This window comes from Diorhabda carinulata, chromosome 3, assembly GCF_026250575.1.
Source record: "Diorhabda carinulata isolate Delta chromosome 3, icDioCari1.1, whole genome shotgun sequence".
In the NCBI taxonomy this organism is placed as follows: Eukaryota; Metazoa; Arthropoda; class Insecta; order Coleoptera; family Chrysomelidae; genus Diorhabda; species Diorhabda carinulata.
In genome coordinates, this window is record NC_079462.1 from 28,227,777 (window position 1) to 28,243,641 (window position 15,865).

The 15,865-nt window shown below is 30.9% G+C and overlaps 1 protein-coding gene and 2 non-coding genes across 3 annotated transcripts; 1 reads left to right on the top strand and 2 right to left on the bottom strand.

Moving 5' to 3' along the window:
- Nucleotides 1–1,733: 1,733 nt before the first annotated feature.
- Nucleotides 1,734–13,473, bottom strand: LOC130891174 (pyrimidodiazepine synthase-like). The gene is made up of 5 exons (XM_057795771.1): nucleotides 13,278–13,473; nucleotides 5,586–5,694; nucleotides 4,478–4,700; nucleotides 2,789–3,031; nucleotides 1,734–1,951 (listed from the first exon to the last, which is right to left on the bottom strand). Exons 1-5 carry the CDS (start codon nucleotides 13,300–13,302, stop codon nucleotides 1,817–1,819), a joined length of 735 nt encoding a protein of 244 aa, XP_057651754.1. The 5' UTR covers nucleotides 13,303–13,473; the 3' UTR covers nucleotides 1,734–1,816.
- Nucleotides 5,475–5,547, bottom strand: Trnaf-gaa (transfer RNA phenylalanine (anticodon GAA)). The gene has a single exon. It is a non-coding gene; the product is annotated as a tRNA-Phe (tRNA).
- Nucleotides 13,474–13,682: 209 nt separating the features above from the next.
- Nucleotides 13,683–13,755, top strand: Trnar-acg (transfer RNA arginine (anticodon ACG)). Its single transcript has one exon. It is a non-coding gene; the product is annotated as a tRNA-Arg (tRNA).
- The last annotated feature ends 2,110 nt before the right edge of the window (nucleotides 13,756–15,865 follow it).

The window sequence follows — 15,865 nt, forward strand, 5'->3', positions numbered from 1 at the left end:
TGCCTGACAAATTGAATGCTGAAATAGCGTACACTATCTTACGACACAAAATGAAGTTAAACTATTCTCTAAGCTTAATAATTTATCTGTGTATATGAAAAGTAAGTTTTATGTTGCAATGTTGTCAAATTTAATTGGTATAAATTCCATTTATTACAATTGAATTTATGTGATATCGTCGCGGTGATGTAATAACAAAAATATAAAAGTATAAAACGTTGTAGACCACACGAGTCGAAGCAAATACGCGTTAAAAGACTAATTAATAATAGTCGTGTCAATAACAGAATCTGTAACAAGGGCATCCCTATCCACCGCCTTTACTAATAAATACTATCGCCAATATTATTTCCCGTTAATTTGGTTTGATTTTTTAAAAATGTTTTTTAAAATAATTAAACATGATTTAATTGATAAACTAAACGAGTTTAAGGATGAATTAGATGAAATAGACTCGAAAATAGCAGTGTTATTGCTTTAAACTAAAATATTGTAAATATTAAACAATTAGTTTATGAAATGTTTTTTATAAACGCCTTCGACTTATACTTATTCCAAAATTGAGAATCATGTTGAAGAAGATCTAGTAATACGTATTAGGATGGACAATGGACTAATAATATGTAAAGATTTGACAATATTTTGTGTTCTGAAGAAAATATAGGCCAAGTTTAATGAATATACAGTAAACGTAAATGGCGAATTTATTTAGTACTTACGTATTAGGTACTCTTATGGCCAGAAATGAATAACTTAAACGAAGTGTTGAAATGATGATAGAAAACAGTGTATTCAGTTTGACAGCTTTGTTAATACATGAAAAAATAAAGCTCTTTCCATGATGAGTTTCTATATTTTCATTTTGGAGAATGTCTAAAGGTTGGCTATCACGAAAAGCCCTGTTTAGTGTTGGGAATGTGAAAATAGGATGGTGTCAAATTCAGGTCAATAATTAACTACAGCATTTTTGATTGTTATACTAAATTATTTCTTGAATAAAACTAGTTTTTTTTCAAAAAATATTTATTATACTTCTAAGTACCAGCACCATTAATATACAAAAAAGTAGTAACAAAAATTTTATTCACATTCATTCTGAAAGTATTAAAATAGTTATGTTTGATATAAAATATACCATATTGGAAATTTATTCAAAATTAAATGTAAAACATGATTAATTTCTGGCTTTATGGTGCTACACGAGCCTCAAGAGTGATACTGAGCCTCAAAAAAAAATAATTCTAGTGCACAATTTTATGAAATTTATTCTAAATAGTATGAAGAAAAATGCACGTATTAAATATAAATCTGCATAAAATTTAGGTATATAACACAGATTTTTAGGCTTTTATGTAAAAATCAAATGAAGCTAGTGAAAGTCAAGTTTGAATATTTAATTGCAATTTTTGTTCCATCGTAGATTTCTAAACAAATCAGATATTTTTACTTTCATAAACTTTGGATTAAAATAAAATAAAAATAGTTGATATTAATATTTTATCCTGATTGGAGTCAACCCTATCTTCTTAGATACTACAAATAAATCAATAAATTTTCTATCTTTTAAAGTTAGTAATTATGTTCAACCATCCATGCCACAATAATAAATAATTAATGTAGATTTATAAAATGAACAAAATTTGCAAAATATATTTTGTAAATGTATAAGGCTTAAATGAATATTACTTATTATAATAAAGTCGCAGTAAGGTAGGATGTGATATTGACAACACTTTTCTTTACCAAGTACATATACTTGCGCCATTTTGAAAGTATATAAAGTGAGGATATATTATATATAAAGTTTGTTTGCGGTTTAATTGGAGTTTAAAATTAAATCGTAATCAGGCATTCCTGCTCTATATGATTGCAAATATTTAATGTGGTAATCTGAATGAAGTAAACTCTTTTTCACGATAGCTTCTTCACTCATCTGATTGCGCCACTCCAACTAAAACAAAAAAACATCGTTTTATCCTATCTTCGTCGATATGTAAGGTAGAGAATTTTGAGGTGTTATTTTTTCCCAAAAATTTTTTTGAATCTATGTTGATATGTAGTTTTTCCTACTCATAGTCATTTTGTAGTTCAATCGAAAATTTTATGCCTATCTCGAAATGGATACCACAGAGATAGATGTTGATCGATTGAAACACTGTAAACTCTATACCCAAAATAGCAGTGATTATGGTAGGCCCACCTCATCAACTGGAAAATGGATGCACTTAAAACCTAACGTAAATATGATTGATTTCGTTCTTTTAAAAGTCACTGGACCGATGTGTTCTTGGGAAAAGTTCCTGATAAAATCCTTGGAAACTTCCAGTTTTAATTTTTTTTTTGAATATAACTTAAGCCGATTGAAAGCAAGTCATAAAGGCCTTGCAGAGCAATAGAAAGGAACCATGTATCTCAATTTGTTCTAATGAAAATATGCATAAAAAGCAAGCAATAAAGGACTATTTCAATAGAAAAATACTACAGACTGGAATTGTGAATTCGTTTAACAACTCTTGTGGAAAAGCTTATTATTAAGAGGTAAAATGGTCAGAAAACTAAACAATATTTAGTTAATCAAAGTCTAATGATGGTATATTTTGATTATATGATCTTGTCAAGCACAAACTTCTGGGACTTAAAAGTAAAAAATATGTATTTAACATATGGAGGTGGAATTAATTTAGGACTAAAATAATAGTGATAAAGAGATAAGGATGAAGTTGATGTCAAGTTAGATAAATAAATTATAGTATATTTTGTTGTTATAATACCTGATGATATTACATACCAATTTCTTATATCTGTCCCTTCGTAGTAGATGTTGGTTGCCAAACACTTTTAAAATGTCTGCTCTTTCGCACCAGGGCCATATCAATAAATCTAACATGCCCGGTTTGGTGCCTCCAAAGAATGGAGTTCCTCTATCTTTTAGTTCCTTTTCGAAAGTTGACAGTCCTTTCGTTATAACTTCGTCATCATTGATATTCATTCGACCAATACTCACCATCATTCGGTACATTGTATTAATTATCTAGAACAATATAGACGGTCAAAATTTTTTGTCCACCCCATAATTGAATTTCAAAATAATACACTTTAACAAATTTCTCTTTTATTTGTCAAGGGAAGTTCAAAACGGTTTCTTACCAACTAAAAATAATGGCGTAAGGTTTATATTATGTCGGTGAGTGCGATAAGTTGAAACGTGCAAGTATCGGCTGATTTGTTTATTATTCCTCAAATATAAATTTTTTCTTTGGTGTTAATGACTTTAGTTTAGTCCCAGTTATTCCTGGGAGACGCAAGAACGTGCTGTAATTTATTTTTTTTTGCACCAAGACATCTTTTTGTGAAGTTCGTATACGAATTGTTTTCGTTCTCGCAAATTCAGACTTTTAAAATGGATAAAACCAAGGAACTATCGGTTAAAATTCTTGCATTGCAAGACTAGGTAAAAGTAACAGTGGACTATAACGTAAAAAACGCTTTCGCGATGAAAAACGTTCATAGCTGCATCGAAAAATCACAATATCTGCAATATATGAAGATAAACGTATAGTTTCGAAAAGTAAATGTGATCGACGACTCACAGGCCTAGAGATAGCAGCTCAGATCTATGAATCTAGGGTTCTTCCTTTGAGTACTTTTACAGTGAAAAGTAGATTGAGAGGGGGAAGAAACCTTTTTGGAAGGGTGACAGTGAAGAAACCTCTTTTAAAACGTCAAAATAAAAGTAAGAGGTTGCAGTATTCTAAAGAACAAAAAATTGGACGCATGAAGATTGGGAGAGAGTTTTATGGAGTAATAAGTCAAAGTTTGAGGTTTTTAAGTCTAAGAGAAGAGCGTTTGTGGGCTGGTCAAAGGGTATTAGATTCCTTTGTAATCCTGACTGTAAAACACGGCAGAAACTCGGTGATGGTTTGGTCAATGTTTTGGAAGAAAAGCAGCTGGAGATGTAGTAAAAATTGAAAGTATTTTGAAGAATGAAGGTTATAAAAGATATTAAGAAAATGTAGTGCGTTCTGGCTAGCGCCTGATCGGCAGAAAATGTATCTAACAGTATGAAAGCGATCCCCAGAATTTTTAGAAAATGTGCAAAGAGTATTTGAAATGGAAAGGAGGAATGTACTAAAAGTAATAATTTGGTCGTCACAGTTCCTCGACCTCCATCCTATTGATTGTTGTAATGTAATTACGTAATGTAGATAATTATATTCTTATCTATTATGTTCTTTAAAATACAAATATCTAAATAAATCGTACTGTTTTCATGTGTTGTGTATCACTCAAACTATAGGGTGGACAAAAACCTAACCTAATCAATATACAAAATTACAAATTTTCTCAAAAAGTGTAGGAAAAATTTTTTAAAAATATAAATTCAATTGATAATAAACTTTGTGATGATAAGGTATGTAAAGATAAAATATTTATCTTTCATAAATTGTGTTATTCAGTTTCAAAATATTCAACTTACCCTGTTAAACTGTTCTATAAGGATCCTATCTTTTGCCTTTTGTAAAGGATCTTTGGGATAAAGAGGATGTTGATGGTATCTATCTTCAATGTAATCCGCAATGATTAAACTTTCCCATAATACTTCTCCATTTTCAACTTCCAGAGCTGGAACCTTTCCTCCTGGTACTTTATCAAATAACCATTCAGGTTTATTTGATAAATTTATATTGACTACTTCATATCTACAAACATAGATATATAAATAGTGAGGGTGAAAACATATCACTCAATAAGTAGGTAATGAAAAATGCCGATATTTCTATTTCATCGAAGTACGAAATTAGGAAGCAACACTTGAGAGTAGAGAGAAGCCTGAAGTATGGTTAACTTATGGTAAGATATAACAGAGCGTTTGTAGAGGTAAGAGCCATCTATCAAGACCAAGGGGCCCTAGGCCTAACATAGAATAGGGCTCTTTTCCGAACAAAAGGTTCTCGGTAGACAAGATTACATAATCTTTTGAAAGAAACATATTAATTCACATAAAAAAGAAATGAATGCGGTGTTTCCATATCAAAACAATTTTTTAATGCATCTAAATGTTCTTGGTTTTAAAACAGAAGAGGCCTAAAATGAAAAACAATTAGATACATTGAGCCTGTTGTTTTGGATAAAATTTGTTTCAATGATGTTATAATTAAATATTTTATAAAGAAATTCATTTAATTATTTTTTAGTATTATTTATTTGGTCCTTTAGGGTCTCCCCTGAGCTCGGAAACCTAGACCTGGGTTTATGTATAAAGATTACATATTGCAAAAACACACTTAACGTTCAGTTTCCAACATAAAAATGGTTCATTATTCAATTTTAGTGATGATATAATAAAATTTCACTTAAATGTATGTAGAGACTTTTACTACTTGCTATTCATGATTATACCTGTATATTCTCTTCTTTAAATTTCTTGTTATAAATTTGCTTTGTATAAAATAAATAATTTTTATTAAAAAAAATGCCGGAACCCGGGATCGAACCAGGGACCTTTAGATCTTCAGTCTAACGCTCTCCCAACTGAGCTATTTCGGCGATACAATTAAGTTGTAAAATAAAGTTTATATACTTACGGAATCTTTTTAGCATCCAACACTAATGCTATTCGTTGAGCATACGGACAAAACCGGTTGCTGTATAATCGGATTTTGTTACCCTTTAATGGCGGAGGCTCTTTTGAACCTAAAAGACAAGTATTACATCATTGATCAATGCGTCAATAACACATTATGCCAAAAAGAAAGTCAAGATGATTGAGTAATACTTGATTTTTGTTAACCAGGTATCCAAAGCATATTTTTGTTAATATACCAATGACAAAAATAATATCTTATATATTTAATATAAATATTTATTCTAAACAAGACAATGTCGTTACCAAAGTGATCATTAAGTATGTAGTTAATTTTTGAATTAAATTTGGTTGTTACGAAGCTATCGGAGAAAATGATGTTTTAAATATTTTCGTTTAATCCGTGATAAATGTTAGACGTTTTCCCAATATACAAAGTGTGATAAAAAGTGAGGTTAATTATTTTATTAAAAATTCAATTGGAACATAACATAAACTTTAAAATAATCGCCTCCAAAGTACCGCTCTTAGCACTTTTATCAACCTTGTATCTTTGACTGGAAGCAGTTCAGCAAGGATTCTTTCTAAGTGGCTTTCAATTGCTCTGCTTTATTGTCAGGTATCAAATTTTTTTCCTTTTAGCATATTTTTTATTTTCGGGAAGAACCAGAAGTCTCACGGTGTTAAATCTGGCGGATTTGGACAGACAAGAAGTGACTCGGGGCAAGTTACGTTATAATACTAAAGAAGAAAGCTGTTGATCCATTTTACAAGTGTCTTTCTTCACAAATCGTTTTGTAAACTGACCTATTTCCACTTTGAAACTGTTTATACCACTTATAAATAGTCTAGTTATTACTAGACTAGTACTAGTACTTTTTCAACTTACCATAAACAGTAATGTTAATACCTTGTTCATAATCCATCTTCCACATGTCTCGATATCAATAAAGCGGTTAAAATAGCAGACTGACAAGCCGGGACAAGTTTAAACTTCAAACTATTTGTTTAAAAAAATTAATTTCTATACCAATTCACTTTGGTAATACGTTGGATTGGAAAAGTGGAGAATGAAAGGAAGAAATATAAGCCACGGAAATGGACGCCCTAAAAAAATGTGGATACCAATGGAGGACAGAAAGAGAGGAAGACCAAGATTATCATGGATGCATGGGTGGCAATTAGGCATCGGACAACGTCGTAGGACTAATTATTAATTCAAACAGATGGAGCGTAAGTTGCTGTTGTAACAATTAATTCATCATATTTTCTTATGACACCTCGTATAATTAGATATAGAATTGAGCGTGGCATATCAAAAAATAACAAAGATTGGTTTATTGTTAGCATCTAATCTAATAGTTCATTCTTTCATATAGACTCCTTTAATTTATATTTATGAAAACCATACTGATTCTTTTATATAGGATTGATAATTGATTCCACTTGGAAGGAAAATGAAAAAAATTTTAAAAAATCAATGTTTATCAAGTAATCGATATCAAAACTTGTCATAAATCCTTTTTTATGTATGTAGAGTAGTATACCTCGATATTAAATTTTAAGATATTGAAAAATGTTGATTTTTGTTTAATGAGGACATAAAATAATAATAATAATAATAATAATAATAATAATAATAATAATAATAATAAATTGAAATGTAACGAAAATTAACTGAATTATAAGTCATGTTATCTAAAACATTTTCTAATAAAACTGAATTGATAATTTTCGATATCTTAAATTTCGACTTCCATAGAATTGCTGAGTCGCTGTTCGGAATTATGTCGAACGTTTCAAAGCATTTCAGAGCTTATTAGATTAAATAGAATGAATCCAAGAGCGTTTCAAACCATTCAATTCATTTTTTTTTAATACATTGCCAGGGGAATGGTGGCCTTTATTTACCCAATGGTAGAGGAAACTTTGGTATAGGAATGCGAATACTAGAGGCATTCCTTAAAGAAAACTTATCACATATATGACGCAAAAACATTCATCAAAATTTATATTGAAATATGTTTAATATACGGGGCGGACCATAAATTTTTGTACTTTTGTAGCCGGTGTAGGAATCGCGCCTTGCAGAAGAATAGTTTTCATATATCATGTCCCTATCCCTTTCAAAAATCAACCAAGAGTCCCTATTTTCTCTCGCAGGAGCTGCGCGGTTTCTCTCTTGTATGAAATATGGTCAAAATATGGTTTCTTTCGTCATTACTCGCCATATTTGGATAATATTATTAATTACAGAATATTAGTCTGTACCTAAGTGTAAATTTAATTAAATAATGGGTTAAAAACTTGTAACTATTAACATAAAATAAATAAGGCGGCGAAAAAATATGAGAAACGAAGAGACTGTGGCGCAAGTGAATGAGACTGTGCGGAACGATCTTAAGAACAAGCGTTCAGATGCTTTTTGACTATACAACTTTCCGTTGGATATTGAAGTTGGACTCAAAAATGCATCTCTTTCAGTTACAGTTAGTGCAAGAATTGGAAGTGGAAAATGATTTAATTTAAAAAAATATTGGTCGATCGGAAGTTCTAACGTTTTGTCAACTCTAATAACATTTATTTCTCGAAAAGCTTCACTTAAGGTACCAAAGAACTTTACATTTTCCAAAAGTACTTCTTTGAATCAGTGCTTGTTAACTTTGCAGAAGATGTGAAAATGTTCTTTTTTAACAAGAGTTGTATTATTTTGAGGATTACAACAATAGAACATGGATACAACAAGATGGCATACCTGTCATCTAACGAGTTTATCGATGGTTAAAGAAATGTTATCGCGCATAGGAGATATTACATGGCTTCTCTGCAGCACAGACTTATCTACAGCTGTTTATTAGTTTACATGAATAAACCTAAGACAATGAAATCTAATTGAAGCAGAATATTCGTCAACAAATTGATAATATACTGCTATGTGTCGAAGATTTTTCGCATGTCTAAGAGCGAGGGTTCAGGAATGCTAGCGTCGACATGTTATAAATTTTATATTTTCTTCTTTCATGGTAATTTCCACTTCATTTTAAGTCGAGAAATGAATGTAATGATTGGCTGTTTTCGTGATACAAGTATATCAATATCCACTGTGATTTCAATAAACCAAAGTTTAAGGCTTGATTCCAATGAAGAACTTTCAATACGATTTCTTGTTTTTGATTTGATTTGTCTAAGAGTACTTTCGTATGTTTACGTACTGCCAAACAGCGATAATTATTGCAAATAGAATTTCAAAAGTTTAGGAACACGTTCTTTAGAAATCACTTTTTATAATGGGACCGCCCGGAGATCACCAATTTACATATGAAGAGCGTAGGGTATATCACTTTGATATCCATGAAGTTGTTGGACAAGTTTTGGTTTCAACGAAACAAAATCCAGGGATTTGATCTAATACGAATGATAATTGAATAAATTGGCTGTTTTCCCCACAGTTTTCAAAAAATATTAAAATAATCTTTGATTTGTTCAGCAATAGAAAATAACATTTTGAAAGTATCCAGAAAGCGTATGTTAAAGAACAAAAAGATCAAACAAACTGCCTTTGTATGAAATTACTGATTTTTTACAATATTTTATTCATTTGACAGAAAAAATTACACATCAGCAACCGTTCAAGAGGTTTTGCTCTTTAAATTTAAAATTAACACTTTTCTTTGCAAAGAGGATGTAAATATCTATAAAAATAGATGACGATCTGTCTGATTACTCTAACCAAATGTATTCCTCTAGAACAAAAATCCACGTCTGTTAGCATTTCTTTAAATTGTTATACTTCAAAATGTCGGGTTACACTGTTTTTTGTAGCTCAGCCTGTACATCAATTCAAACTAAATACCAGGAATTGGTGATTTGATTTTCATAAAAAACACTGGTTGGAGTAAAAGGTCTGTGACTTCGTGGTGAATGTTTAGTAAATAAAAACAGAATAAAAAAATGAGAAGTCATAAAGTTAAAAATGATTTATAAGGGTCTGCAACGGTGAAATTTTTTACAAAAAAAATAATAACTAAAAAGTTCGCATTTCCCAAAAAAAGTTTTAGACAAAAGTATACTAAAATTTCACGTAGATTTCAAAAATGTATAAATATACAGGGTGTTCCGTTTAAAATAACAAAGTTACAGTCGACTTCCGGTAGAACCGGGAGTCGGCCATCTTTGGAAATATTTTAGTTAAAAAGATCGTATACCAAAACCCAAAAGTAGAAATTTTCATGATTTTACTACAAGTATTTTGCCATATACAGATAGGTTTAACTCGTCGTGGGACACCCTGTATAAATCTTATCCTATATATTTAGATATTATTTTAACAGCACATTGTTCCACAGTTCATTCAAAAATTTGCAATTTTCCTTTTAGTCGTAATTTTTATTTTAGAGCTTAACCCAAAATAATATCTGCGGGTACGCCTATTTCATTTATGTCCTACTCAAAGAGGTATTTCGAGTTCATTTTAAAAATAGCAATGGAATAAGGTTAGCAGCACAACGAAATTAATTATTTATGAACATATCATTTCGTTCTCTCTCTCTCATTATAACAACAAACTACAACTATGAGGTAATACAACGAAAATAAATATGATTACTACCGAACAAACACACTCAGGAAGAATTTTTTGATGTAATTCGGAAGGTTGCGAAATTAACCGGTACTATAGACGAATAGATACAAGGATATACCGGGTGGAAGGAGTAGAGAGATTGGTGATTATAGTATAAACTTTTATACGAGGGGGTTTGAAGATATCCTTCTGAAGAATCTTTAATGAAAACGAACGTATGATCCGCACCAAGTATTCTCGGCATATGAATCCTTTCTTGCAAAATACTGTTAACCCGTTAGATTGAAATACATATTTAATTAATTATTTTACGTACTCTTATTAGATGATCGCTAAATATAAATGCACGGATTTTATAGAATCTATTGTTACCGAAATTTCTGTATAACTGTATTTACTATGAAGTTTTGATACAGAATGGAAAAAAGGCAAAAATGTTGTTTTTTTTGGAATCACAATTACAAAGTTAATTGTTTATTACTATTAAATACCAGGTCCCAGAAGTACCTGGCCCAACAAAAAAAAACAAAAATTTTGGAAAAAAATATATTTATTTTTCAACGTAATCTATTTTTAGCTCTATACTATTTTCCCAGTGATGTTCAATAAGTTTGATACCCTTTTTATAATAAGAATCGTTAAGTTCCTCAAAATAGCCATAAACTGTCGACATGACAAACAGATGGGGGATAAGCCGATGGGGCTAAATCTGGCGAATAGGGTGCATGAGGTAGCAATTCAAACTTTACTTCATTAATTTCGACCATTGCAATATCGGATGTGTGAGCTGGTACTTTGTCTTAATGAAACAACACTTCTTAACCAAATGCGGCCATTTTGATGTCTTCTCTTGAACGTTGCAATAAACTCACCACATGAAGCGCGTTATTGATTCGGGTGTCGCTTCAGAGCGACATGATTAAAAATCGGCCGTATCTTGAATGTGTTAAAGAGAGCGGTACGTAAGTGAAATTGTACTATTAAAAGAGAGAGAAAGGGCATTTGTTTACCACTCTCTATCTCTCTCCATTCGTTTTTAAAATCAAAATCGTTATTCTCATCCTTTGACATGGTGTTCTAATATCTATCAGCAGTTCAGGTCCACTTGAACAAGCTCCCATACCTCGCTCTCTCTATTTTTAATATTAACTTTATAGAGAGAAAAGTCAATTGAAATTCTCTGAAAGCCACAGAGATAGACTTTTGGAGACGTATGTGAAAAACAAACCGTATAAAATTCTGAAACGTAATAGTGACAGATTGGCAGAGTTGGTATACCTTAAACTAACCCTCGTAGAACCACATTTACAACCTGGCAAACTTACTTTTTCATTTTATTCTTAAAGTGATTAACTTATACACTTTCTTGTTTAAATAATTTATTAAGTAATATTATACAATGTTTATAATGAGTTTCACCTTAAATAAACATCCTATGAAATTATTCACTAATCAGCTTTATTATCCAAAGGTCATTAACATTTTCCGACCTAGGTTACACGTTTATCATTTACCTTTCAAAAACAGCATCGTTGACAAAATGGAGCATTGACAGTTTAATCTTAAATAAATCTATCAAAACGGTCTGTGCCTCTAACTATTGAACGTATTAATTCATTAATCATTACTAATTTCGTTAAGAATTTGATAGATCTTAAGTAGCGTCAAGAATAGATGTACAGGGTATGTCCGGAAAATAATACATCTCAGCGCGCGGTAGGGCGTATGCTTAGGTAAAGAGGGGTCTTGGTAACATAGCGAATCGGGTCGGTCCGAGCTTTTGGAGGACGCCAGAAAATATCGATTTTTAAATTGGTTCGAATCGTAACCTGATGAATCGATTCATAAAATAATCGAGGTCTAAAGATAGATTTCGGTTGTAGGTATTTACAATGTAAATATGAATCCATTTTATGAAAAACAAGAAAGGTAGCGTGATAAGCAATCTCTGGAATCTCTTATAAGTAAAATCTGAGATTTTGTAATTCAGGAATTCGATAATAACAAGTCTTGTGGGATCAGTACCGCTAATCACCTGTGATGTTGGTGGCAATTGAAAAATGGCGCTCACAAGGAACATATGGTCCCACGATATTCATATATATATATAACGCTTATTAAATGAACATGGTTAATGAATAGAGTTTCTTTGATCCAAAATTTAGGTGCACTTCTTCCTGCAATAATAATGTTTGTTTTTTGTTTGAATGTTTTTGAATAATTAACCCTTTAAACGGTAACACCGTAATATTATGAGTACATTCAGCTAATTGTAAATAATTTCATACTAAAAAGAGAAAAAATTAATTCTATTTTTAGTCTATTTTTAAGGGTAAAATATCGATTCGCTGCATCGATTTAGTACAATATTTCGATTTAGAAAACCGATTTTAGATCGCCATGTCTAGTGCACGTTTTTCTCGGAGCGCATTCACTAAATTAAGCATATACCGGTGAAGTTTTTTTCCATTACAAATAATCTCTCAATTTTATATACTTATTAAAGAGCCCAACAGGAAAAATTACCTCAACAATAAGTCCAATTTTGCAGTAAAATTTTGTTCGAAACCAATTTTTTACAACAGAAAAAACAAAAAAAAAGAGTCAAGACAATAGTGTATTTCAGTGAAGGTTAAGTACCACCGCAAACTTTGAATGCTATTTTATTTAAGAGGAAAAAGTACGAATACCATTTGAAACATATTAAGTGTCCATTTAAAATGATGTGCCAGTTGATTGCCTTTCCCATTCAAGATTCTAAAAGAAACATTTTTCCCTCTTAAGGGTTACAAAGTGCTACTCTTGAAAACAAAATGGTTCAGTTTTTCGATCATATTGTTTATTGGGAGTAAGATATTGAATGTGAGTTTTTTCAATAACACCCTGTAGATTGCACTAAAAAAATGTTTCAACTACCTACTCGTTACCATTTCAATTTTTCAAAGGTACTTATATTGCATTAACCGATTGCAACAATAAAAATTAGCGCATTGGTTGATGACATCATGTTATTTACATTTGCTATTTCGGGCTACAAAACACAATTATGATGTACAGATACAACAAAAACTTGTTTGTACGAAGTGATAGGTATTAGGAATTACAACTTACCTTTAGATAAATGTGGACTGTTCATAATATGTTCAAAATAAGAGATGACTTCACAAAAAACGTATTGATTAAACTAGTTATCGATTATTTTCGTGAAATAAACTCTAACTACTTACTCTCTTCCTTTCACAATACCAACTAACATCTTAAACATTAATAAAAAGGACCAGCTGATTGTGAGCTACTATTGAAATATTCTGCCGCCATCTATACTTGAAAATAAGCAAGCTATACTATAGTTCACTGTAAATTTTCGTAGGCACATCATTTGAAAGTAATACATGAATCTTTGCTATGTGTGGAGTTGTTATGAATGTTATTCATATATATTAACATAATCTAAAAATAATAAAATATTTATTTAATTATAATATCCTGTGGTATCTTTGTGTACGGTTTGTTCATGGCCCTGTGGCGCAACGGATAACGCGTCTGACTACGGATCAGAAGATTCCAGGTTCGAATCCTGGCAGGGTCGAATAATTTTTTTTGTAATATGAAATTTTTTAGGTAATTAGTGTTTATTTTCTGGTTTAATTATTGTTAATCAAATAGTGAGACTTTATAATTTATCAACAACTCATTATCGGATTTGTAGTATTATTTAACAGAATCAAACAAGTTAAGATTTATTTTTAAGAACATTTATTTATAAATTAAAAATAGCTGTCTATTGAATCGTCTTGCTCAGTTCTCGTAAGTATTACAAAATTGGTGGGTGATAAATCATTTGAAATATTTTTTCATAGTAGTCACGTAGAGTTGAAACAAATTGTAACAAGCTGCTGTCAACAAATCCTTCTAGAACGTCGTCGACAGATTGTTAAATTTCTTAGTCTCATCGGGGCCAGGAACTTTACATAAAAATACATCTAGGGAGATTTTAATTTACAAAAGCAATTTGACGAATGTGTGACTTTTCAGAGGTGGCCAAGGCTTGCATTACAAAGATTAAATTTTTAACTCCCTCCTTGTGTCAGATATCTGTTGACATTGTTGGATAAAAAATAATTATCCGACACACGGAATGATTTGTAATGGTTTCTCTGGTACCTTCTTCTTCTGTAACTACTCCAAAAATGGTTAATGTAATTCGTGTTTGGATACAAATTATACCATAGAAACAAAAATAAAGTCGAAATTATGAACTTTATCCCAGGAACGTGCTTCCAAGAAAGCAATAATTACAAACATGTAATCTTGATTGATTATTCAGAAGAAGGAAGAACGATAACTGATTGGCTGACACTTTTTCATACCGAAAATCGTTCTATTTGTTGAAGTAAAGAATTTTGTTTCATCGCGACAATGCCTCTGCCTATTTCTCTACTATTTCGCGAACCAATTAGATGAACTGCATTACGATTTAATGCCCCATCTGCTAAATTCACCTGATACTTGATGGAAAACGATTTCTGAAAATGAAATTATGAAGACAAAATCCCTGTACTATGTCAATTACAGAGATTATTAATAACGATACAAACTCTGCAAAAAATCGTTTCTCTAGTGTTTGATAGATGGTGCTGCATCCTGTTTAACTTATTGTTTATTTTCGCCGTCATGTTTATTGTAATTGGCGAATTGGAAATAAGTTGGTGAATGGTTTTGTATTCAAATTCCCATTTTTCTCTCATAACATTTTTCCAATACTGGTTTAAAAGTTTGTATTGTTTTTTGTCACCAGTAGTATCCATAGCCGGATGTGTCGCAAGTTCGTATTTTTTTTAATCTAGTTTTTGTTTATTAAATATTCGGAATCATAAAAGCGTGTATGCATTTTAGTTAATTAAATTATTTCAATTCCATAAATAAAGGTACGTACTTACGGAAGCGTAAATTTTTAATATAAATTCTGATAAAATAATAATGAAATGGATTACAATCTAATCCTAAATGAAATAAATATTTATATATACAAAGTGACCTTGTAACTTGTTCATAGTTGGAAATTATCTATTATATATATTTTTTATAAAAATACCTACCTTTAAGTAAATATCTTATTCCAATAAAGTTTTTTACCGGTGGGATGAATTTATACACACTACTTACTTTATTTATATACTAAATTTGAAGATACTAAACTACTGACTATTCACTAAACTACGCACTTACATTTATTACTAAACACTTATCTAATTCTTACCACACTAATTTATTTAAATACACCTTTTATTCCAAACTAGTCCGATGTGTTGATTACGACATCAGATTATTTACGGAATACTACGACTCGTTTATGTACATAATCATGTCCAGAATTTTCGAAATATTCAGTTTGGCGTAAACAAATAAAAACTTTATTTATGAAAACAATTATAACATAATGTAAGCAGATTATAAAAACAATACAAAGAATTGGCGTTGTATAGGAAAAAATATAATGATCCAGGAAACGTGTCCGACGCATCCGACAAACTTCTATTAACATAATACTGATACTGGATGCAAACTACGAACTTTTAAATTCCTATAATCGCTTGACTGTCGATGTCATTAAAAACTTATATCCTCCGTTTCCATTAGAGCCCTCTCGATATGGTGCAAGAAAACGTGCAAGAGATTGCATGTAATTTCTTGCGAGG